This window comes from Alosa alosa, chromosome 2, assembly GCF_017589495.1.
Source record: "Alosa alosa isolate M-15738 ecotype Scorff River chromosome 2, AALO_Geno_1.1, whole genome shotgun sequence".
In the NCBI taxonomy this organism is placed as follows: Eukaryota; Metazoa; Chordata; class Actinopteri; order Clupeiformes; family Clupeidae; genus Alosa; species Alosa alosa.
Window position 1 is genome coordinate 12,538,915 of NC_063190.1, and position 25,225 is coordinate 12,564,139.

The following is a 25,225-nucleotide window of genomic DNA, read 5'->3' on the forward strand; positions in this document are numbered from 1 at the left end:
TGTACTGGGAAATTTCCCAATACTCTTTCAGTAAATATTGAAATAATAGAGTGTTTCAATGAAATGTGTGCAGTGTCAAATGTTTTGAGTAAATTTTCACATGATTAGAGCTGTTTACTTCCTGGTTGCACCTTGAGAAGAGAATTACTGCCTCACAGCTCCCAAGTAAAAGGTTTTTAAAGTATGTTAAAATAAACATAGGGAAAAGATTTTTTGTACACATGGTCTATAAGATGTCTAGTTATGATATATACATTTGTAATTATTCAAATGTATTTGGTCTGTTTGCAGAATGAGTAAACACGTTAACGGTCACAATAGTGACCAGTGGGATAGAATGTTGTTCACACACTTACACACAGATATACACACACAAACACACCTACATACACACAGATATACACACACACATACACATACTCACACTTATACACACACCCCTCTCTCTCTCTCACACACACACACACACAGAGACACACATACACACAGATATATACACTCTCTCTCACACACACACACACTCACACACGGATACACTCACACACATACACACAGATATACACACACACACACACACACACACACGCTCACACACAAATATCCACACTCACACACACACAGACATACTGTACACACACACACACACATATAACTATACACACACACATACATGCACACACATGCAGAGACACACTCGCACGCACAGACATACACACTCAGGGTTCTATTTTAACGAGCTGAAACTTCTGGTAAATAAACAACACATACACACACACACACACAGACACACACGCTCACACACAGATATACACACACTCGCGCACACACACACACACACACACACACACACACACACACACACACACACACACACACAGATATATACACTCTCTCTCTCTCTCTCTCACACACACACACACACATATATATACATACACACACACACACACACACACACTCACACACACACATACACACACAGACATACTGTACACACACTGTGACGGGCCACTAGGCCCTATACTCGTTTTCTCTGCTTGTCTTCAGGTGCTTCAAGAGCTAACGAGCTGATGAGCTGCACCTGAGGGCAGGTGTTTCCAGTTAAAAGGCTGCTGCATCTCCCCTTAGGAGGGGCCATTCTTACTTTGGGTTTTGGACATGCAACACTTCACTCAGACACATTGCAAACACACAACATCCATGCATTACTGATGACTGACTTTGACCCACCTCACACTGTTTGTTTGTTATTTGGTTAATAAATCTATATTTTAGTTAAAGATCCAACCTCTCGACTCCCTCTTTTGTTGTGGCCTTACCCCTAGGTCATAACATGGGGGCTCGTCTAAACAAACCTTTTTTCTGTTAGTTTACATTTAAGTCGCACATTCGTTTTTGTATTTGATTGTTCTGTGTTTGCTCCCTTTAGGTTCACATGCAATTGTCTTTGGTTGTCACTTGCCTTGCCTTGCTCAGGTGCAGGAGGGTAGAGTGAATTTGAAGTCCAGAGAGTCTGGCATTTGGTGCATGTAGCACATTCATTGGACAATTGGCATGTGTTCCTTTTTGTGTGGGAGTATAGTATGTTGGGATCACCTGGATGTGTCTGCTCAGGTGCAGAGCATCAGGTAGGCTAGCGCCAGAAATCCCAGTTTGTCCTTTGGTGCCGGTAGGTGCAATAATTTGGTTAGCAGTCGTAGCACTTGATTGGTGTCTGCTTCGGTGCAGGCCAGCAGGTGTGATTTGGTTTAACTGCTGCTCGCCTAGTCGTTCAGTGTAGTGCCGTAGTCTAGTGCGAGTTTTGGGTCTTAGGTTCTCGCATAGTAAGGTTTGAGTACCATTTTTGAAAATGCGAGGTTTGTGATTTGGTTGCATTGGTTTGATTACTATTTTGTCGGCTTTGTTAATGTTTGTGAGGTTAAGAGAATGTGCGACATATGTTTTTCCGTGACTTGCCACAGGCTGGTCTATGGTCATTGGAACCGTATTAACAAAGTTTTGCTGACATTTGTCTCTGCAATAGGATTCATCTCCTGTGTTTGGTGAGTGCGTTGCACTTCTTTGAAGAGGGGTGAGAGAGGTTGGTTAGATAATTTGGATTTATTTTGCTGTTATTGGCTGAATTTGTCAGAGGTAAATGGCCTTTTGGCTTATGTTGGTCCTAGCCTTTGTAGTTTTGTCTTGTGCCATTGCTTAAAAACATTGTTTGCCACTTTAATGTCCAGTGCTCAGTTTTCCCTGTTAGGCTTTAGTGGCGTTTCCCCTTTGGGTTGCGTCAAGGGGGGTTGTAGTGTTGTGGCAATGCGGTTCGTGTCCATCATCTTTGGGTGATTTGTCTCGGGAGCACGTCCGTGGGAATTTGTGGGGTTGCCTATTGCAGGTCTCTTTGCAAACCCGCTGGTTTAAGGTGCACAACAACCCGCCGCAAATCCACATGAAGACCTGGTGAGTTTAGCTAGCTTTGGGGCAACATAATTAGTGGGAAAACTTTTGGGGTTAGTTTTGCCTCATGATGGTTGAAGTTGTAAACACTGCCATTCTTTTGATTTGCAACTAGTTCATTCTGACTTTGTATTTTGAGCAATGGCACATGATTGAAAATTCCTAAGGTCAGAATTCAATCATTAAATATTGTAATTGAATGTTTTCCATATTGGATGTGTTTTGGCCTGATTGGGATTCAGAAACCTATGGTTTCTGTTTTATGGGGGAGGGTGTGATGGGCCACTAGGCCCTATACTCGTTTTCTCTGCTTGTCTTCAGGTGCTTCAAGAGCTAACGAGCTGATGAGCTGCACCTGAAGGCAGGTGTTTCCAGTTGAAAGGCTGCTGCATCTCCCCTTAGGAGGGGCCATTCTTACTTTGGGTTTTGGACATGCAACACTTCACTCAGACACATTGCAAACACACAACATCCATGCATTACTGATGACTGACTTTGACCCACCTCACACTGTTTGTTTGTTATTTGGTTAGTTTGGTTAATAAATCTATATTTTAGTTAAAGATCCAACCTCTCGACTCCCTCTTTTGTTGTGGCCTTACCCCTAGGTCATAAAACACACACACACATATAAATATACACACACATACATGCACACACATATACACTAGCTCTCACACCTACATGCAGAGACACCCTCGCACGCACAGACATACACACTCGGGGTTCTATTTTAACGAGCCGAAACTTCTGGTAAATAAACAACAGACACACACACACACGCTCACACAGATATACACACTCACACACACACACACACAGTTATATATACTCTCTCACTCTCTCACACTCACACACATACATACATACACGCACACAGTATATGCACACTAACTCTCACACCTCATGCAGATACACACACACACACCATATACACTGTCACACCTACAGTACATGCAGACACACACTCGCACACACAGACATACACACTCAGGGTTCTATTTTAACAAGCTGAAACTATTGGTAAATAAACAATGTTAACATATTTTGACATTTTGCCATTGGTCTCAGTGTTCATATCAGTGTGGAAAGTCCTGTCAGAATACCCTTATTTTAACAACAACAAAAAAACAATTTGAGCAACCTTCAATTTAGAATATCATATTATCCCACCAGTCATAATTGTGACCACTTTTTCCATCTAGGCTAATTTTCTACTTAAAAAAAAATAATAATTCTTGATTATTTCAAAGGGTTGATAATAACACATGATTTGCATATTTGCATGTCTGGGGAAAATTTGGGCTTAAATGGGTTAACTGTTTTGCAAAGGGGTGTGAAAAATGTGTGAACCCAATGAAAATGTGTGAACACATTCGCAAGAGATGACTTCTGCTGTGCACAGAAAGTGTCCATGAAGACCAGGTGGATCCCAGTTTCCTTAAGCAGGTCAAAGCAATCGAGAAAAACTAAGCGATCGAGACCAACTGTAAGCACATCGCACATGAAGGACAGGCTACATAATGCCACCTTGTGGTGACCAGTAAAGCGATCATATTGAGGCTGCTACTACAGTTTTTCTCGATCGCTTTGATGCTCTGACATCACGTTTTCAAAACAGTTAACACCCATGTCTGAACAAAAGCACTCTGGCCAAAATTACAATTTTGCTTGCAAAAGGTTGTAACTCTCTCAAAAGACTTAAAATATGCAGCAAAAGCAAATTTTGCCTTCAGACAACACATCCTGTCAAATCAATGTGTGATTTTAATCAATCATTACACACTGGACAACAAAATGCAAAATATAGTTCTCAAAATGAGCAGTTTTTTTATGTCTGTTCAATTTCTTTCTCATGTTTCTGGTATCAGAGCAAAACTGTGAAAAGACTAAATATAAAATAATTGTATTCATTCCTCCCAAGATGTAACTGTCATTGACAAGTAAGACTTACAGTAAGATGAGTACGAGCATCAACAACAGGAGCTGGAGAAGGTGTGCAACCCCATCATCACCAAGCTGTACCAGAGTGCCGGTGGAATGCCAGGAGGGATGCCCGGTGGAATGCCAGGCGACTTCCCTGGAGCCGGTGCCGCGCCAGGCGGTGGTGCATCCTCTGGACCAACCATTGAGGAGGTTGACTAAACAGAAAAGGCCAATACTCTGTATCCCAAAACACTTTAAGAGTATATCCCGTGTCACTTCTGCTATTGGCCTATTGTCACGACTGGACACAAATAATTTCCATCATCGTCATTATTCTTACTGCCATCAATAATTATTGAAAAACATATTGAAAGCCTACAACGCTATTTGATGAGTTAGTCACACATACAAGAATATCTTTCTATTCCACACTGGTTATGTAGATCAAAGACCCAGCGTAAACTGGAATTAAATGGAAGACATTTCTAGAATATTCTTGGGCTATTTTGGTGTAATCTCTGCATGACCTCTTTATCCAACCCTTAAAAAATTATTATTATTTGTAGAATAGAGCGTACCATAATGGGCTCACTGCCATTAGACCACGAAATATATGTTAGTTGTGCAGTGGGATTTTAAAGACCCCGTTGGAAAATGCTCGAATGCTTGTACATTTGTTCTGACAGGTGCAGAGAGGAGTCTTCTTTACAGCGAGGAATTTGATTGGTTTACAGCAGAGTGCGGAGATCCGGAAGAGACTATTTCAACGACCGCTCGCTCTACTGCAGTGTCGGAGACAGCGAACGGTTCTCTTAGCAGAGGCAGCATCCCAAATACAGGTAAAACATTTTTGTGACCATCATATTGCCCTTTCTTTATATAATTGCATACTAATAGTAATAGGTTGCCTCTGTAATTATTCCCTGAAGAGTTTACAAGTCGGGTCATTTTGTAGGGTCATTATCACAGTTTACTACTTTGTTTTGGTTAAGTGAATCCGTTGGAAAATAGCTTGCTGGAACCAGATATCGAATGTAATTTATTTGTGCAATGGGTCGGCTTTGAAATGGCCGAGACATGTTATGTCTGTCAAGCTATCAAGATGCTGTGTAGCACTGCAGTCAGTCGGCTACAACCAAATGGCCGGTGCCGGTAGCCGATGACGTTCAGATGTAGGCAGAGCGCAAGCCATACTGCAGTGAGCGTTTTTGTCCTTCAGAAGCGCAGTTGGGGGAGGGTACAGACGTTCATTTCCAGATGGCATGGGAACATCCCTGACAAATCGCATTATCGCTCGAAACACACGCGATAACCTACATCTGATGCCATGGTGTTGATTGCTATATTCCAATGGGCAATATATAGGCTAAACTGTATCTGCGAGATAAATATAAAAAATGATGCATAAGGAATATTTTGTCCCTCTTAACACCGCCCCTTGAGCTTCAGTGTGATACATATATTATTACCTTAAATAAGCACTATCCAGGTCTGGTTATTCCTCGGTTAATATTTCATGCTAACTGACCTAGTTTAAGGTAATTAAGGATATTTGAAACTGATAAAACAACAGCAAGCTACACTCTCGAGCAAATAGAACTGTGTGCACATCAATATTGGACACTTGACAGTATGTTTTCTGCTGTGCTTGGATAAAGTTGCTATGACCTGCAACAAGACAGTTGAAGAAAAAATAAACATGCTATGTGATTATAATGTCCGTTTCCGTTGTGACAGATATGTTAAACAGTGTCTACATATGTACGTCTAATTCCTATCAATTACTATAACTTTCCTATGACTTCCCTTTTTACTTGGAACAGAAACCATGTCCAAGGGAACTGCAGTAGGCATTGATCTTGGGACCACATACTCCTGTGTGGGGGTTTTCCAACATGGCAAAGTTGAAATCATTGCCAACGACCAGGGCAACAGGACCACCCCCAGTTATGTTGCCTTCACTGATTCGGAGCGTCTCATTGGAGATGCTGCCAAGAACCAGGTGGCCATGAACCCCACAAACACAGTCTTTGGTAAGAGTGATGTTATACTTTATATTGTCCATTAGTCACAGGATTTTTTCTACTTACTACAAGAAAGCTTTTATTGACTTACTATTTCACATGAATTAATTTCTTTCTCTGCATGTCCATTTTCTCTCTCAGATGCCAAACGTTTAATTGGCAGGAGGTTTGAAGATACAGTTGTCCAGTCTGACATGAAGCACTGGCCCTTCACCGTCATCAGTGACAGCAGCCGTCCCAAGGTTCAGGTGGAGTACAAGGGTGAGACGAAGAGTTTCTACCCTGAGGAGATCTCCTCCATGGTCTTGGTCAAGATGAAGGAGATTGCTGAAGCTTACCTGGGAAAAGTGAGTCGTAGGTGACCACATCACAACTGTATTACATATACCAGTATTTCTGTCCTACCACTCAAACCTGGTCTTTTTTCTGATTGTCCAAACTTGTTTGCTTTGCAGTCAGTGTCCAATGCTGTCATTACGGTCCCAGCCTACTTCAATGACTCGCAGCGTCAGGCTACCAAGGATGCCGGAACCATCTCAGGCCTCAACGTGCTCCGTATCATCAATGAACCCACAGCTGCAGCTATTGCGTATGGACTCGACAAGAAGGTGACATTTCTGCCAATTCTTATTTGTCACAATTCTGATAATTAAATTTGAGATACTGGAAAAATGCCTTTGTTAGCCATCATTACATTGTGATAGCTATCGTGAATATAAATACTCTTGCATAAGCATAATTTGTATGTCAGTGTGGATTAACTACTTTGATTAGATTAGCCATTAGATTTCCTAAGAAACTGGCAGCCCTCTGTGGTAATTACTTTGTGTCAGCAGTACACATTGAAGAGAAAAGAGGATGCCTACATTGATTGAAATGCAGATTGCCTACAGTGGATGCCGGCTTATAGTATCTTCACTTATTTTAGTCAGCTGTTTCTTTTAGGTGATTGCTTTAGAAGATAATGTGATCAAAATGTTCTTAATTTGCATCAGGTTGGTGCTGAAAGGAACGTCCTCATCTTCGATCTTGGTGGTGGCACTTTTGACGTGTCCATCCTGACCATTGAGGACGGAATCTTTGAAGTCAAATCTACAGCTGGAGACACTCACTTGGGCGGCGAGGACTTCGACAACCGCATGGTCAACCACTTCATTGCCGAGTTTAAGCGTAAATACAAGAAAGACATCAGCGACAACAAAGAGAGCCGGCCCCGCCCGCCTCCAAGACCGCCTGTGAGAGAGCTAAGCGCACCCTGTCATCAAGCACTCAGGCCAGCATTGAAATCGACTCCCTGTACGAGGGCATCGACTTCTACACCTCCATCACCAGAGCTCGTTTTGAGGAGCTCAACGCTGACCTCTTCCGTGGCACTTTGGACCCTGTTGAAAAGTCCCTCCGTGACGCCAAAATGGACAAGTCCGCAATCCACGACATCGTCCTCGTCGGTGGTTCCACCCGTATCCCCAAGATCCAGAAACTTCTGCAAGATTTCTTCAACGGCAAGGAACTCAACAAGAGCATCAACCCTGACGAGGCTGTTGCTTACGGTGCTGGTAAGTGTGTTATATATATTAGGCATAGTTTAGTAGCAGTAACGCTGTGATGAAGTTGATGTCCAGCCATTCGCAGTTTCCACCAGAGGTTGAAAAACCAAAGATAGCACAAGCACCTTCCTTGGATGTCTGAGCAAGAATCTGCTGCTCTGTCTTAATACATTAGTGGTGGGCTAGATTGATAAAACAATTTTCTTTCTCTCCTTTTCAGCTGTCCAGGCTGCCATCCTCTCGGGTGACAAATCAGAAAATGTCCAGGACTTGCTACTTCTGGACGTCACTCCACTGTCTCTGGGTATCGAGACCGCTGGTGGCGTCATGACTGTGCTGATCAAGCGCAACACCACCATTCCGACCAAGCAGACCCAGACCTTCACCACTTACTCCGACAACCAGCCTGGTGTGCTCATTCAGGTCAGTGGAAATAGTGGCTGCTGAATATAGTTATATGTTCTGCCATTCTTTAATGTCAATGATTCATACCAGAGGCTGTGGTGAGGTTTACTAACCTTCCACATGCAGAGCAATGCCAGCTGGCACCCATTACGCTAACCTAGCTGTCAGACTGTAAGATGTCAGCTACTTATGAATAATCTTTGTCATCTTCACAGGTATACGAAGGTGAGCGTGCCATGACCAAGGACAACAACCTGCTGGGCAAGTTCGAGCTGACCGGCATCCCTCCAGCTCCCCGTGGTGTTCCCCAGATTGAGGTGACATTTGACATTGATGCCAACGGCATCATGAATGTCTCTGCTGTTGACAAGAGCACTGGCAAGGAAAACAAGATTACCATCACCAATGACAAAGGTGATTTTTTATTTTCTTCATGCTGTACTACACACTGCAATGCTGAGGTGCTTCTTTACATCATGAAATTACCTTACCTCCATTCCTCGGCTTCCTATTAACCTACTATGTCAACATCTGATCAGGTCGTCTCAGCAAGGAGGACATCGAGCGCATGGTCCAGGAAGCTGAAAAATACAAGGCTGAGGATGATGTCCAGCGTGACAAGGTGTCCTCTAAGAACTCCCTGGAGTCGTACGCCTTCAACATGAAGTCCACCGTGGAGGATGAGAAGCTGCAGGGCAAGATCAGCGACGAGGACAAGCAGAAGATTCTTGAAAAGTGCAATGAGGTCATCAGCTGGCTTGACAAGAACCAGGTAAGCAATACAGTTATCATGTCATCTTTTTCAATGTTTTCAATTATCCAGCTTAGAGTAAGTAGCACACTTTAATCTTTAACCTTTAAACCCTTCCAGACTGCTGAGAGGGATGAGTACGAACATCAACAACAGGAGCTGGAGAAGGTGTGCAACCCCATCATCACCAAGCTGTACCAGAGTGCCGGTGGGATGCCAGGAGGGATGCCCGGTGGAATGCCAGGTGGCTTCCCTGGAGCCGGTGCTGCGCCAGGCGGTGGTGCATCCTCTGGACCAACCATTGAGGAGGTTGACTAAACAGAAAAGGCCAATACTCTGTATCCCAAAACACTTTAAGAGTATATCCGATGTCAGATAAATACTTGGTCATGCCATGTTGGAAGTGACTAATACTGTACACACACACTGGGCCTAACTGAGTCCTAGACAATTAAAAATCTGCCCCAACAACACTGATTTGAGTCTGTTTTGTCTTTTTCAAAACAAAAGTGTAGTGTGGATATTCATTCAGGTCTGTTTTAGATTGGGCAAAATACTTTTATAATATATAGATTTATTCTCTAAACAGCCTCAGTTAGAACCACAGATGTTTACACAGCAACCACTTTTTTCTACATTGTCCTTGCTAACATAATCTGTACTAAATGCAGATGAATAAATTAGTAACAGATAAGTAATAACCCACTGATAGTGTGACATTAAAAAAATATGGGGCTAAGATTCTGTTACTTCACAATGTATCATATTGCAATTGCACATTAATTGGTGTGGTACACACTATGGTGTGCATGTAATGCAATAAGGGACACCACACCAGTTCCCTTTGGTCTTTTTGGCCCACTGAACTTTTTATTGTTGTCATAGCTCTGCCTCATTATTAATGAAAAGTCACTGTAGATTTTACTGATTAGTCACAACTTTTATGATTGATGAATTTCCATTGCCTTATAATGGTTAAAACCGTCTAGCCTTTGACTGATATGTCTCAACCTTACCCAATATATCCTGCATCTCGAGTTCTACACGAACCATATTATGATAACTACATGCAGAATATGATTAATCCTAGGAGAGAAAATAGCAACTTGAAACAGTAGGCCTACGTATAGGTTTAAATATATGCGCAGTGTTTCCCACATAATTGAATTCTATTTGTGGTGGCAGTTTAACAGAATTAATGTGAATGCAACAGTTTTTAACAAATTAGCGCAGCGTGCTATGATGCTAACCAGATTTAAGCACAATTTAGTACAACCTGGAAAATCATTGTGTGGTGGTCAATGTTGATATTGTGGTGGGCCGCCACAAATAAGTCAATGTATGGGAAACACTGGTGCGTATCTATTTAAATTGTCACCTCGTTATTATATATTGGAGACGGACAGCCATATCTCCACAGACCTGCAATGTCAAAAACTGTCCTCTGAGTGTCAGACTATTCCCATAGCATTTCATTGGTAGCCTATATTATGTTGACGTTTCTTGTCTGTCTATGCGGAAAAGTTTTAAATGATCGTGTGCTGTTACTTTGTGAGCGCAGTAAGACGCCAGGGCTTAAAACACCTTAACAAAACATTTATTGAAAACACAATTCCCCACAGTTCAGCACGACGAATAAAGCAAAAATAAAATCTATCTGACATCTGCTTATAGCCATACGCTGTGTCCAAACTGTCGGTCACTGACTGGGTAGTGACAAGTTAAGGGCAAGAATCCCATTTTACAATCCACAGAGGTCCAAAATGGCTGTTCGTCGTCGTGTTGTGCTCCATACCTCTTTGGTCCTGTTCATGGAGTGCGTCAAATGGGCCCGCAGAACTGCTACCATTTCACTTCTGAGTTTGAGCTAACGAAAATGAACTTACACAATTTTCAAATCACACAAAACGTTTTTCAACCCATAACAGCGTTGTAGGAAATGTTCTTTATGAGAGACTGATGACTAGTGTCTTCTCTCAGAGGCGCTGGGCTTTCATGCCCACGGTACTTGTGATCATTTGCTTTTTGCTGGCTTCTCCGTTTTCTTAGGCAAAAGCACGGCCTGGATATTTGGCAGTACTCCTCCTTGAGCAATGGTCACACCACCAAGGAGTTTGTTAAGTTCTTCGTCGTTGCGCACAGCTAGTTGCAGGTGGCGCGGAATGATTCTTGTTTTCTTGTTGTCTCTGGCGGCGTTGCCTGCCAATTCCAGGATCTCAGCTGTCAGATATTCCAGTACAGCTGCCAGATATACTGGAGCTCCAGCGCCAACGCGTTCGGCGTAGTTACCCTTGCGAAGAAGTCTGTGAACTCGTCCTACAGGGAACTGTAAACCAGCTCTTGACGACCGTGATTTAGCCTTAGCGCGCGCTTTCCCTCCTGTTTTGCCTCTCCCGGACATTGCGGTTACTTTAATCTACGGTTATTTTTTGATCATACAGTGTATATTCTCACCCAGACTCTCCACAGCCATTCAACAATGATGTAAACTGGGATTGGTATATATACCGCTAGGATTTCTCTGATTGGTCATTTTGCATTGCACAGTTTTCACCAATGATAGAATGTTACGCATATGACGTTAAACCAATGACCAATGGCAAAGCATGTTTTGTTTAGCTACATTTACATGATAGCGCTATAAATATTTAGTGTGGCATGTACAGAGACTGAGCTTCAGTTTGTGTTGAATACGACAAAGTTAAGCTATGCCAGATCCAGCAAAGTCCGCACCTGCCCCCAAAAAGGGATCCAAAAAGGCCGTTACCAAGACACAGAAGAAGGGAGATAAGAAGCGCCGCAAAACAAGGAAAGAGAGCTATGCAATATATGTGTATAAAGTGTTAAAGCAGGTCCATCCAGATACCGGATAACACATCTCCTCCAAAGCAATGGGCATAATGAATTATTTTGTTAATGACATCTTCGAGCGAATTGCTGGCGAAGCGTCACGTCTTGCCCACTACAACAAGCGCTCGACAATCACATCCAGAGAAATTCAGACTCCTGTGCGCTTGCTTCTGCCCGGGGAGTTGGCCAGGCACACCGTTTCCGAAGGTACCAAAGCCGTGACGAAGTACACAAGCTCCAAGTGAAACGGCCAAAGACAAGGAGCGCAAGATTTATTTTCTGCAGGAAGATTTGAGCTGTTTGTGATTTATGGTGTTACCTGCCTTACTCTGTTCCTGACAAATGGACAAAAGGCGTTATATAATTGCAGTAGCTTCTGTTGCATGTGTTAAATCATATTCAGCCAATACACCACTGGGAAAAGGAAGTGTACGTGTCTCATCATTTGTAGTGCCCCGCTTGGGAGGAGCCGCTCCCACTTCAAAGAGTAACCCAGTGTTACCTTGATGCAAAATGTGACAGGTGTCATCTGCCAGTAGAGTGCTTGGCAACAGAATATTCCGTCCACTGTATCGGAACAATTCGTATTAAAAAAATCATGTTGTGTACAACCCGAGTGGGCGTTTGAATAATCTGCATATCTACATCCTTTTCCTTTTAGCTCGATTATGAGGCGGACACATGCACATTACTTCAACACGCATGCATTTTCCTGCTTCTTTAGTAGGCTTACAGTCGACTGCATACAGAGTCAAAGAAAGGCTACCTGTGATCTGATTGTGGATATGTTTCTACACTCGGATGTCTTTGAAATCAGGGCGATTGTACTTAACAAAAAGAACTTGTTCCCTGTGATTTTTAAAGAAGGTAGTGCAGGCGCGCGGGAACCTATTTTTGACAAGGGGTGCTGAATAACAAAAATAATGGATGTCCGACGATCCCCCTTCCCCCTTCCCGCGCCCTTGAGATAGTGTTACTAAAAGATACAATACAGGACAAGGCTTAATCATGTCTAAGCAGATTATTAAAGTACTCCCTACCCTCAGGAGATGAAAACAAAACCGAATGGAACATTCCAATGGGATGCAGAAACAGTATCAAAGTTTCACATTGTGTGCGCCATTTCAGCATTCAATCTGACCTGAAAATCTGGAGAAAAGATAGGATATTCAATCAGAGGTAATTATGGAAAGTTATCCAACTTCCACTTCTATTTGTTCAAAAGTTTTATCTTCATGTCAACATATCATTACAGAAAGGTCCTAAGCCTCAAAAAAATGAAAATGTAAAAATGTTTGATGCTACAGCCCAGTGGTTCTCAAATGGGGGTACGTGTACCCCTGGGGGTACGTCAAGGCACTCCAGGGGTTTTTGAGATTTTAACCCTTAGAACCCGATTGACGCAAAGTGCGTCAAAAACACACCCTTTCTTTTCTGTTACATTGCTCCGCAACCGTTCAATGACCAGAATAAATCCTTATGAATAACGGTAGTGGAAATGCCCTAAAAACAGCTTATGGTTAAAATATACATAGATTTAAAAAGTAGAATTCTTTGCAAAAATATTAATTACAATTATTTAATAAATATTTCAGGAAAATATAAGTTGATAAAAATTATATTTCAGTAGGCCTTTCAATTTCATTATCCTTAAAACCCAGAGTCCCCCCCAGGATGGTTCGACCCAACCTGTCACATGCCACCCGCCATCACCTGTCAATCACTGTCAAAACTCACAATGGAGTCGTGGTTGAAGTTTATGGATGGAGTCGTGGTTCCAAAGTTTAATAAATTAGACACGGATGTCACAGTGCTCTGTTTTAACCCTCTATGGCATGGTGTTGCCCTCAGCAACAAACCACTTTTTGAGTGAATGCATTGGCCCTTTAATTTTTTTTTTACATTTCTTTCATTACATCAACACAAGACATGTTCCTATCCAATAAAATTATGGGGAAAAGGGGGTTTGACCCTTGACCAGGGGGTGGGACAGTCTTTCCAGGAAGTGCAGCCGCATGGTATGCAGCACTGACAAGAGGTAAGATATAAAACATATTTAAACATGTTTAATATGAAATATCTTCAATTAAAAAAATATTTGCATGTGTATAAACGCATTTTTTGTTGTCTGAAAACATATATTTATAAAATTAATGTATTAAATCAGCTATTTTTCCTTCGTTGCCTGAGGGCAACAATATGCAGCCAGGGAATAGATTTTCAGACAAATGAAGATAAATGGTGCTTCTTAATTCTAGTCTTTATAACTCATGTTTTAGATATCCTCACATATACAGATGCAACAATAAATAAATAAATAAATAAATAGACAGACAGATAGATAGATAGATATAGCAGATAGATATTTACATAGATCTATTTCTGAATTTAGCCAAGATTGTTATTGTTCATGTATTACCAGAAACTTGAATTAACTTACAGGAAATGGATGCAAAACACTTTTTATGGGAGAAAGGCTGCCTTGTGCAGTTAGGGTCATTCCTGAGGACAGTGAAATTTAGGAGAATGACAGTGAGGAAGAATGGACTCCAGAAACAGGTTTGAAACAGTTAGCAGATCAGGGGTCAGTCAAGGGTCAGTGAGTTATGTGGTGTTTGTGTGCGCGACTGCACATGCATCTGTGAGTGTGTAAGTATTTAAAAGGGATTATATGTGTTCATTGCTTTGAAGCGGTGTCGGTAGTGAAGTTAGGTTTGACACTTTTTCCTGTTGATTTAAGGAGATGGCCTTGATCCTAAGCCTGCACCGGTTGAGGAAGAGCAACCTGATGAAGTTGTTGAAGATGATGGTCCAATCTTACCCCATTGGAGAACTCTCTACAATCCCAATCCCATTGCTTACCCAAAATGGCAAGGCAACCTGCCAAGGCCAAATGACCTCATGTCACCTCTTGAGGTCTTCTTTTCTGAGGACATCCTTGATGTGATTGTCGATCAGTCCAATCTTTACGCTATGCAATGTGATCCAAATAAGCCCCTGAACCTTAAAACCTCTGAACTTGAGCAGTTCCTAGGCACTGTGTTGTATATGTCCTTGTTTGGATTGCCAGGCACCCGCATGTATTGGAGCAAGTCGAGCAGAGTGTCCCAAGTAGTCGACACTATGTCATTGAATAGATGGGAGATCATCAAAAAGTTCCTCCATTTCAGCAACAATAACAGGCAAAATGAAGACCCACTCTACAAGGTGCGGCCACTGGTGGATCACCTGACCTCAAAGCTGATGTCCATTCCCATGGTTGAGAAGCTGGCGGTGGATGAGCAGATGGTGCCATTCAAAGGGAACAGTAAATTAAAGCAATACCTGCCAAAAAAAAACAAAGAAGTGGGGCTACAAAATTTTTGTTTTAGCTGGTTCTGATGGTCTCCCTCACAACTTTGAGGTGTACACTGGGAAAGTTATACAGCCCCTTACACTGAGGGATATTGGAGCAAGTGGGAATGTGGTCCTCCGCCTGGCCCAACCTGTGCCTGTGCACCAGAATTATAAGCTCTTCTTTGACAATTGGTTCACCAGCGTACCCCTTGTTCTGACACTCGCTGAGCAGGGAATCCCCTGCACTGGAACTGTTTGTGGCAACAGGCTACCTGGGGCAAACCTGAGTCGGATTCTGAACTAAAGGAAACAGGACATGGGTCTTGTGACCAGAAGTCAGCTGTTGGTGAAACCACCCTGAATGTTGTGCGGTGGTTTGATCACCGCTCAGTTACACTGTTGAGCAATTACATCGGAGCATCCCCGTTGACTGAGGTTCAGAGATGGGATCGCAAGAAAAAGTTCCCTGTCCTGCTGTTGTGAGTGAATACAATAAGAACATGGGTGGAGTGGACCTCCTTGATTCACTCATAGCTCTCTACAGAACAAAAGTCCGTTCCAAGAAATGGGATCATCGCCTCATGTTCCACTTCTTGGACATGGCAATGGTAACTGCCAGTTCCTCTGTTGCTGCAGAATATGAAGCAGAAAAGAAAAGAGGCCCAACTGCACCCATCCCTGTTGTCAATGTACGTCTGGATGCCACAGCCCACTGGATGGTGATGACGGAGAAGAAAGGCCGATGAAACATCCCAGGATGCAGCGGTACTCCGAAAGTAAAGTGCCAGAAATGTAATGTCCATCTCTGCTTCACAGCATCAAGCAACTGCTTTCTGCGGTTCCACACTGAATAGATATCAGCATTTCAAAAAGAGATGTTGAAACAAATCATACCTGTACATACATACAAAAATAAGAATAGGCATAATATTGCTCATCCACAAATGATACACACACTTGTTTGTGCAAACACACTTACAATCAGTTGGTCGTTGTTTTCTGTGACATGATAAAAGTTAGAATTCACTTGTTTTAGTGAAAGCTGAATAAACTGAATGAATAAATGAACTTTTTCCATAAATTTTGCATTAATCTGTGTTTTTTTTTATCAGTTTCACAACACAGCCATATATAGAAAAGCTAGGCGTTTTACTACCATTGTGGCACATTGTTGCCTTGAGGCAAGAAACTGATATCTGGCAGGGGGCATTTTTTTTTGTTTTATGTCAATAGGCCCTAACTATCCATCAAATCTGGATAACAAGAAGGCAGCATGAATATTTGTTTATTCATGTAAGTCCAGTCTTCTTTCTCCCTTTAATGAAGAAAATTAAAAACAGAGCCATGAGAAGTTCAGGTGCTATCAAGTCCCACTGAACGGCCATATCTTGCGTGCCTGAACCATGAACAGTTATGAGCGATGGAATATCACTGGTGTGATACAGCCGCACAGAACTGTACAGCAGGGGCTTGCGAGATGACACAGTCTATTGTTTAAGCCCATGTTGTGAGGTGTCTTCAGTGTTTGAGTGGTGACGTGAGAGCTGTTGGTACAGAAGTGATTCCATTCTTATGGAATCTTACGGCAGTGTCGTTGGACAGATCTATTTTCCAGATGAAGATCCTACACCTAGGCCCTAGAGATAAGCTTATAACACATGTGCTTGAACATAAATGGCATAGTATTTCATGTTCATGTCACTAATGCAGTTGCCCTTGGTAAGATTCAATGGATTCTTTACCAGTATTATATAGTAGCCTATTATGTGGTTTCCTTACAAGTACCAATTAGACAGTGATACATAAAGATCTGTCTAGTGATGAAGGGGGAAAAGATAAAAATGTCCATGACTATATTGAAATATGTTTCTCTTTCAATATGAAAGTGTGTGCATGTGGAATATGGTAGGCTATACCTAAGGTGTTTTTTAACCAAGTAAACACAGACTTCAGTAAATGACTTGAGAATGAGAATTTGAAGTGAGAATTTACTTTTGTCATCTAAGGCATTGGTACATGTCAGTGGCACGTCTCTATAAAGCGGGTTGTTAGCCTCTGGATCTACAAAGACGAATTATCTGATTTCCTACCAAAGTAACCAAAGTAACATCATAGGCCTGCCCATAATATGATCTGATGTCATATTGACATCTGGGTAAAAGAAGGGAGGAAACAGCCAACTAAATCCAAACCCAAGGGCAAAACAGTCACTTCCAGACATATCAGATGCTGCAGCAGCATATACCATTTCTGATAAATCCACTCAAGTTGCTCTCTTGGCTTCGCACAGCCCCCCACCCTCCCGTAACACTGTGTTTCCGGATGTCCTTAGAAAGGAGGCCGGTATAAATAGGTGGGGTCCTCATACCACATCAGGCAAAGAAAGAGAAGAGGAGCAGGTGCCGAAGGCACACTAAGGTACAATTCTTCTGTCAAATATATCAATTTAAAATAGGAATATCATGGGATTTTTTTGTTTGTTTCTTTACTTGTTTAGGTACATTTGCATTAACTCAGTTGAATAAGTCAAACAGTTCTTGAATTGAAACTTTTTAAACCTCAATCCTGGACTTCTATGTTCGACGCTTTTTTAATTTTATGAATTTGTTCATTACTGGGTTACAAGCTTTGTTTCAAATTATGGCCTCAGGAATGTGTTAAGAAGTTTTATTTGTAGTAAATCAAACAGCCCTGAAGTTGTTAAAATATTTAGAACATTTGAATAGCATGTTATTATGGACACTTTATCACGACCACTTCACTTATAACATGTTCTAACTTATTTGAAAATGTTGAGAGCAGTGTCTTAAGAGTTCCACATGAAATGAGGTCAAGGTGAGATTATGTCTGTGGCAGGTTTTCCCTTGCAGCGTGAGGACAATGTGGCTGTCCCTGCTTGTGTATCAGCTTGCCTTGCTTGTCCTTCATGGAGAGGCCCAGAACATATGCAGCTCTAAGGCCACGTTCCGAGAGCCAGGTCAGTGGAAGAGCTCGCTGTCGCAGCACTACCGTCGTGCCTTTCCTTTCCCACTACTGTGCGAGCATAGCCTGGGTGTTCCCATGCTGCCTTGCGCGCGATTTGATTCACGCTGCTAAGGCAGCCTGGAGACCATGGAGCAAATTTTCGCCTGAGATAGGGAACCAATCACAGAACAGGTGGGAAAGCAAGACGATGATGAGCTATGCACAGACGCATTTGATAGACATCCGTGGCACCCAATAAACGGATCTGGGCATTTTTTTCAAATACGAGAAAATGAACGTTTGGTTCCCAGACCACGTCTCATTGAGAAGTGGTGGCGCTAGCCAGGGTAGTGCGAGCAGGAAGCTCACCTTTCTTCTGCCTCACACCTGAGAAAGCACAGCTGGATCCACCCAGCAACATGAGTCCATGGTCTTCTGCGTTTCTGCCTTAAGGGCATAAATGATCACTTGTGCCCTAGAAACGCCTGACACGTATGCAGTTAGTATGTGAAATCTAGTTAACCTATAGGCATGTGTTGCACGAATGTCATTTTTTCTTGACAATCTAACTTTTGAGATAAGGAATCAATAACACCCAAGGAAGTTTCATGCTGATAAATATGTAAATAGCATATCTTCCTTTACTGTCTTAATTACATACTGAAAGTTGCTTGGAATAAAGTGTTTGCTATTAATAATTTCTGTTCATAAATATGCATTTGCTATAAACTGCATGTAAATATAAATGTTTAGACATATGTTGACAATAGTCAGAGAGATTAACTAGTGGAATTGTTTATATTTACCACTGTTTTTGTTTATTGTTTTCTGCAGAGAACTCTGATATCTCTGTAGTGTGTGGTACCAAGAGGATGGAACTCCAGATCCTGCTCTGTCCCGTGTACTATGGAGGATACAACGAGTCTCTGATGGCACTCAACGCTAAGTACAACAACCCCAGCTGCTATGGCACCCCTGATCTAAATGCAGACCCTCCTGTGCTGAAGTTCAACTTCTCCATCACCGAGCAGGCTGTGTCTCAGTGCTCTAACAGACTCACGGTAAAAACACGAAGAGATGTGGTACAGACTCACGGTAAAAACATGGATAGAAGTGGTACATTATCATTATCTTTTAGTGTTTTCACACATGGTCCCTTTCAGTGGAGTTCAGAACAGTTTTTTTGTGCATATGGGAACACTCCAATTAGTTTTTAATCTATCCTTCCCTTTCTCGCACCCTCATCCTCCAACTGTCTGTTTGTCTCTCTCCTTCCTTCCATCCCTTCCTCCCTCTGACTTGTTCTCCCTCTCTACCCTCTCTCTCTACCCTCTCTCAGCCGTGGCCTACTGGTTAGCGCTTCGGACTTGTAACCGGAAGGTTGCCGGTTCGAACCCTGACCAGTAGGCACGGCTGAAGTGCCCTTGAGCAAGGCACCTAACCCCTCACTGCTCCCCAAGTGTCGCTGTTGTTGCAGGCAGCTCACTGCGCCGGGATTAGTGTGTGCTTCACCTCACTGTGTGTTCACTGTGTGCTGAGTGTGTTTCACGGATTAGGATAAATGCAGACCAATTTCCCTCACGGGATCAAAAGAGTATATATACTTATACTTATACCTCTCCCCCAGTATCTTACCTCCTCTGGACTGTGCATGGCATGCAGTGAAATCAGAACATGAATGTCTTTTTGACAGATGATGTTCCTGACAAATGTTCTCTATCTCACAGATTACTCAAGAACGGGGTTCAGGAGTCTTCTCAGATTACTCCAACATTCAGTTTGTCAACATCTCAGGGATTGTCAACTCCCTGGACCCCAGTGCCGGCACCATTACCTACCGTAAAGAGATGATGTATCTGTTCTCTTGCCGCTACCCATTGCAGTACCTGGTGAACAACACAGAATTGAGTGTGTGAGTTTGTCAGTCTTCATTTTCTCTCTCTTATGGGAACTAATAAAGAAAAATAAGCAATACATTTGTAACTGTATGGGATTAATTGATAATGAAAATGCCATTTTTTGTGACAAATGTCAGTTGTTGCCCCAGTGGATATCAGTTCTGCTCAAGGTTCAGAAAATGGAGGAAAAACTGATGCAACTCTTGCACTTCACTGCAGAGATGCTTATGTTCTCTTTTTTTTTCCAGAACTTTTCAGATCATGTATATCCAGCAGGCTAACAACTGATGAACTTTAAAACCATTCTCCATCACAGTGAATGAACACGAGTCCTCAGTACTTAATGAATAAACTTGTCAGGATATAATGCCCAATCAAAGGTAGCTTAGCTTTAGCTTATTTTTTTTACCACAGATCGGGCGTGAGCCTGGTAATCAAGGACAACAATGGAAGTTTCATCAGTACTCTAAGCATGCGCCTGTTTCGGGTAGGTCCACAGATCACATGCATACACAAAACTTCTATTCATACTATACTATACTATAGGCCTACTGTGTATACTGAAGAGTACTTATGAGTAACTCACACATTAACTGTTTATGATTCCAAGGATGCTGAATACTCATCCCAGCTCCAGGTTCCAGACGGCGGCCTGTCACTGAAAACACGAATCTTTGTGGAAGTTCAGGCTACAAATCTCACTGAAAGGTACTAGATATGACACCTTTGTTAAGGATATATATCTTACAGATAGCTACTAGATATGACAACTTTCTTCAAGTCAAAGGTTCTAATAGAAGGATTCTTCATGATGCCAAATTTGTCCAACTAAAATATAAAAATGTCACAGAAGGAATCCAACATATGTAACATGATACTGGATCTGTGTATCAACAAAATTTCATATCAGTAAAATTGAGAAATTATTACATAACACTCTTTACCATAATATCTATGAAAATTACACAATATCATATTGTAACATATCATAACTACCAAAAAACTTAGATAGGATCACAAGGTGAAATTCCATATGCCAGTTTTGGCCTTGTGGATTTAGCTGCTCCATTAAGATGATGGTGGGCGTGAACACACTACTGCTTGGAGCATAGGAACATTGAGGTTATGACACTGGATCAACTGCAATCTTTCCTTCTCATTTAGGTTTAATGTGCTGCTGGATCGATGCTATGCCACAACTAGCCCTTATCCAATCAACAGCACTTACTATGACCTCTTTGTTGGGTGAGTTGTTGGGTGAAATCCTAAATCTTACTTTTATTGTAGATAAAAACAGCAGGCCTTAAATGAGAGACGTAAGATGTGACTAGAGCCAATTCCATATTTTACAGTCTCTAAGTCTCTGCTTGTAGGTGTACTCGGGATGGGCAGACAGTGATAAGACAGAACGGTGATATGCAGAAAGCACAGTTCTCCTTCGAGGCCTTCCGTTTTGTGGAGCATAAGAACAAGACTGTCTCGACCTTCTACCTGCACTGTGAGACTAGGCTCTGTGAGAAGACATACTGCAGCTCTTTGCAACAGGTATGGTAACTCCTGAACCTGAACCTGATTTATGATATGGTGGCTCTACTGCTATTAATGAGATCCCATTTTTCCCAACGTGTAGCATTAGAATTGGTTTCAGCTTTGTGAATTTTGTCGGAATTGTTTATCATGAGTGGACATACACCATTATTTAGTTCCTGTAATTTTATTTGGTTATTATTGTGCTATTTAGAGATACAGCACCCTGCTCATCTAGTTAAGATAAAAGGAACACAGCAATGGGAAGCTGAGGTTTTGGATGAAGGCTTTAAAGCCTAGCCTCCCTGATATACAGGCAGGGCCCATGACCTGTGGTCTCCTCCCGCCTCTCAGAACTGTTCGAGCAACTCAAGGAGGAAGAGGGAGGTCATGTCTGCTCAGGGCACCTCAGTGAGCGACACGGCCACAGTCACCTCTGGCCCCATCATCACTAAACTCGACACTGGTAAGATGGGTAATTATTCAACTATAAGTATCAAGTATCAAGTATCGAACTGACTTTTATAGTACTTGCATGGACCAAACTGTCTCAACAGCCAGTAAAGTTACATAGTTAATCTATTTTGCTTCACCTAACAGTGAAAATGCATGCATCAAACCATTACATAACGTAGAGTCCTAAATAATTACAGTATTGACATTGCAGTAGATGAGACACAGCAGATTGATGACACCTTTTTAAGCTTTGATAAGCATTTACATAAATACAATATCTACATTAGTACGCTAAACCTGTGTTTGCAAACAATAACATTTGATTTGTTCTCTTTCAGATGAAATGGCTGTAGGACACGTGTCTGAAGGTATTTATCATTTACATTTATGAAGTATTGAGTTAAAGATTGTATGATTGAACCATCAAACAGTAAAGCCATACAGTACCCTTGAGAATTATTGGCACCTCTGCTAAAGTTGACTAAAAACCGGTATAAAAAATAATCTGTTGGTGATTTATTGTAATCTCACAATGAAAACAAATCCAACCTTGAAGGGAAGCAAATTTATTTTGAGAAAAAGGAAAATCTCATCAAGAAGTAACAAAAACACATTGCTCACAATTATTGGCACCTCTGAAAAATCTTATATACAAAACCGAAGCAAAACAGAAGCATTTTCCTATCTAATTTCAAATTATTTGAATTAATCAGAGTGTCTGTTAACTTTCAGAAGTAGTTCATGACTTTCTTTTTCACTAGGCTACAAAGGCTAAATCCTCTAGTCATTTTTCAACATCGGAAAGACAAGATAATACACTAAACTTAAATAAAAAGAAAGTGTGTTAACATTTGTAAGTCAGAGAATGTCTATGAAAACTAGGTACTTTGTTGAAAATGCCTATATTTACAGTTAAAACAATGATTAAAAGGTTGGACAAAGACCCATGGTTATCTTGCCCCCACGTACAGTATGGAAAATTCCATAATAACCACTGTTGGAGAGTTACAGACAAAGGTAACATCTTGGGGTCACCAAGTCCCCAAAAAAGTATTCAAAAGTGACCTTACTTCTAATAGATTATTTAGAGGGCATGCCAGGTAAAAGCCTATCCAGTCATTTAATTACCAATGTAAACAGCAGGATTTACTGAGTAGTACAGTAACTTTGTCTGGAAGTGTGGTCTATTGTCAGATAAAATGAAAATTGCGCTCTTTGGCTACAAACAATTTAGGTGTGTTTGGCATACGTAGAAGAATGACTATACTGAAAAGAGCCCCATGCCTAATGAGAATTATGGTGGAGGGGCTGTGCTATTGTGGGGCTGTTTTTATTCCCAAAGACTTTGGGAACCTAATTAAGGTGCATAATATCATGAACCACCAAGAAAAACCTCAACATTTTCAAAGGAAATCTGTCAATCTCTGTCAAGACTCTAAAAGTTGGTCATGATTGGATCATTCATCAGGTCAATGAACCAAAACAAACATCCAGATCAAAACAAATATGGTTTGCTGAACACAAAATCAAAGCTTCGGACATTGCCATCTCAGTCCCCTGATCTAAACTCCATAGAAAAACAGTGGGGTGAGTCAAAGAGGATAATGCATAAGTGTGGACCTAGGAATCTGGACGATCTGGGGAGATTTTGTTAAGACGAACGGTCTTAAATCCCTTGCTTTATATTCTCCAACTTTATGGGGTGTCATAGAAGAATATTACAAGCTGTTTCATTGGCAAAGAGAGGCTTAAGAAGGTATTACAAGCAGGGGTGCCAATAATTATGAGCAACGTGTTTTTGTTAAAAAATATTTATTTCTTTATGAGATTTTCCTTTTTCTAAAAATAATAAAAAATAATAAATTTGCTTTTCTTCAAGGTTGTATTTTTCCTATTTTTTTTCATTCTGAGATGACAATAAATCACCAACAGATTCTTTTTTATACCGGTTTTTAGTCAACTTTAGCAGAGGTGCCAATAATTCTGGAGGGTACTGTATATGGCCTCATTTGATGATATGTTTTGGATTTTGGATCACTTAGTATACCCATTTATGTTTTGGAGCTAAGCAGGAGTGATGGGTGAAAGCAGGTGATCTATTTGTGTCTATATTCAGATTCTGATCCGTCCTATCAAGAGACCCCAGTACTGGGAGTAGCCGTAGCAGCAGCGGTGATTGCAGTCATGAGTATGGCCACGTTGGGAGCTGTTTTCTACTGGGTCCGTCTCACTAAGAAGACCAAGGACGACCTGCTGCCTCTGAGGGCCAACATAGGGGGCTGAATCCACAGAAACAACAGGACTCTGACTGGACAGCCGACAACTTTCGTCCAGCTCGCTGCCAAAGACCCAGTTCTGCATGGGTTAAAACACTGGTAAAGGTCAAGGAACAAAACCACTAGCCGATCATTTATAATAAAATATATACAAGCATATCTGTGCTGAATCAAATACAATGCATGCCATTCTCCTGCATAGACACTTTCTCTTCCGCTCTTGAGGTTTATTGGGATGATACACTGCTTGTATGTATGAAATGCATGTCTTATTTATCTATGATCACAAGTTAAAGGAATGAAATAATCTTCATATAGTATTTTTAAATGTTCATATATCACAGAGTAATTCATTATTCGCTCATGTGGTATTGCAAAAACATGAAAAGCTTGAGGGTATGGGTATGCAGTACTATTTTCTACATATTTCTCTATTTTTATTAAAATATAAAGGGAACCATTTTGTTGTCCAAAATTTCTTTGTATTCTGAATTGATAATGGTAATTGCCTCAGGTTTGCCACAAGACACTTTTGGAGACAATATCAATCATTGATTTTGCTATTCTACGACTCTAAACATGTTTGCTGTAAGGATTCGGTTCTAGAGCTTAAGGTACACATTAAGTTTATTTCAACAATAGTTACATCCCTTGGGAATCGAGAGTGGTTTGAGAGTGTCAAGAAAACAATTTTTTCTTTAAAAAAAAAAAAAAAAAACTTTATTAACAATTCAGAACATGGTTTCCCCCTCCACAGAAGTATACTCATGTAATGCAAACAGAAGAAAAGGACAAGTTATGAACGAGTTAGGGTTTGTGTGTG

The 25,225-nt window shown here is 41.4% G+C and overlaps 3 protein-coding genes and 1 pseudogene across 3 annotated transcripts; 3 read left to right on the forward strand and 1 right to left on the reverse strand.

Annotated features, from left to right (window-relative positions):
* Window positions 1-5,124: 5,124 nt before the first annotated feature.
* LOC125291152 lies at window positions 5,125-9,568 on the forward strand (annotated as a pseudogene).
* Window positions 9,569-10,670: 1,102 nt separating this feature from the next.
* Window positions 10,671-11,583, reverse strand: LOC125291127 (histone H2A). Its single transcript, XM_048237697.1, has one exon. The coding sequence runs from the start codon at window positions 11,494-11,496 to the stop codon at window positions 11,110-11,112; it is 387 nt and encodes a 128-aa protein (XP_048093654.1). The 5' UTR covers window positions 11,497-11,583; the 3' UTR covers window positions 10,671-11,109.
* A 181-nt stretch (window positions 11,584-11,764) lies between these two features.
* LOC125291128 (histone H2B 3) lies at window positions 11,765-12,503 on the forward strand. The gene is given in 1 exon segment (XM_048237698.1): window positions 11,765-12,503. A coding segment is annotated over 1 exon segment (387 nt). The 5' UTR covers window positions 11,765-11,803; the 3' UTR covers window positions 12,191-12,503.
* A 2,565-nt stretch (window positions 12,504-15,068) lies between these two features.
* Window positions 15,069-24,956, forward strand: si:ch73-261i21.5 (zona pellucida-like domain-containing protein 1). Its single transcript, XM_048267184.1, has 12 exons — window positions 15,069-15,233; window positions 17,658-17,699; window positions 18,138-18,258; window positions 19,080-19,306; window positions 19,973-20,157; window positions 20,558-20,630; window positions 20,754-20,851; window positions 21,308-21,388; window positions 21,517-21,688; window positions 22,025-22,136; window positions 22,465-22,494; window positions 24,243-24,956. Exons 1-12 carry the CDS (start codon window positions 15,069-15,071, stop codon window positions 24,407-24,409), a joined length of 1,473 nt encoding a protein of 490 aa, XP_048123141.1. The 3' UTR covers window positions 24,410-24,956.
* The last annotated feature ends 269 nt before the right edge of the window (window positions 24,957-25,225 follow it).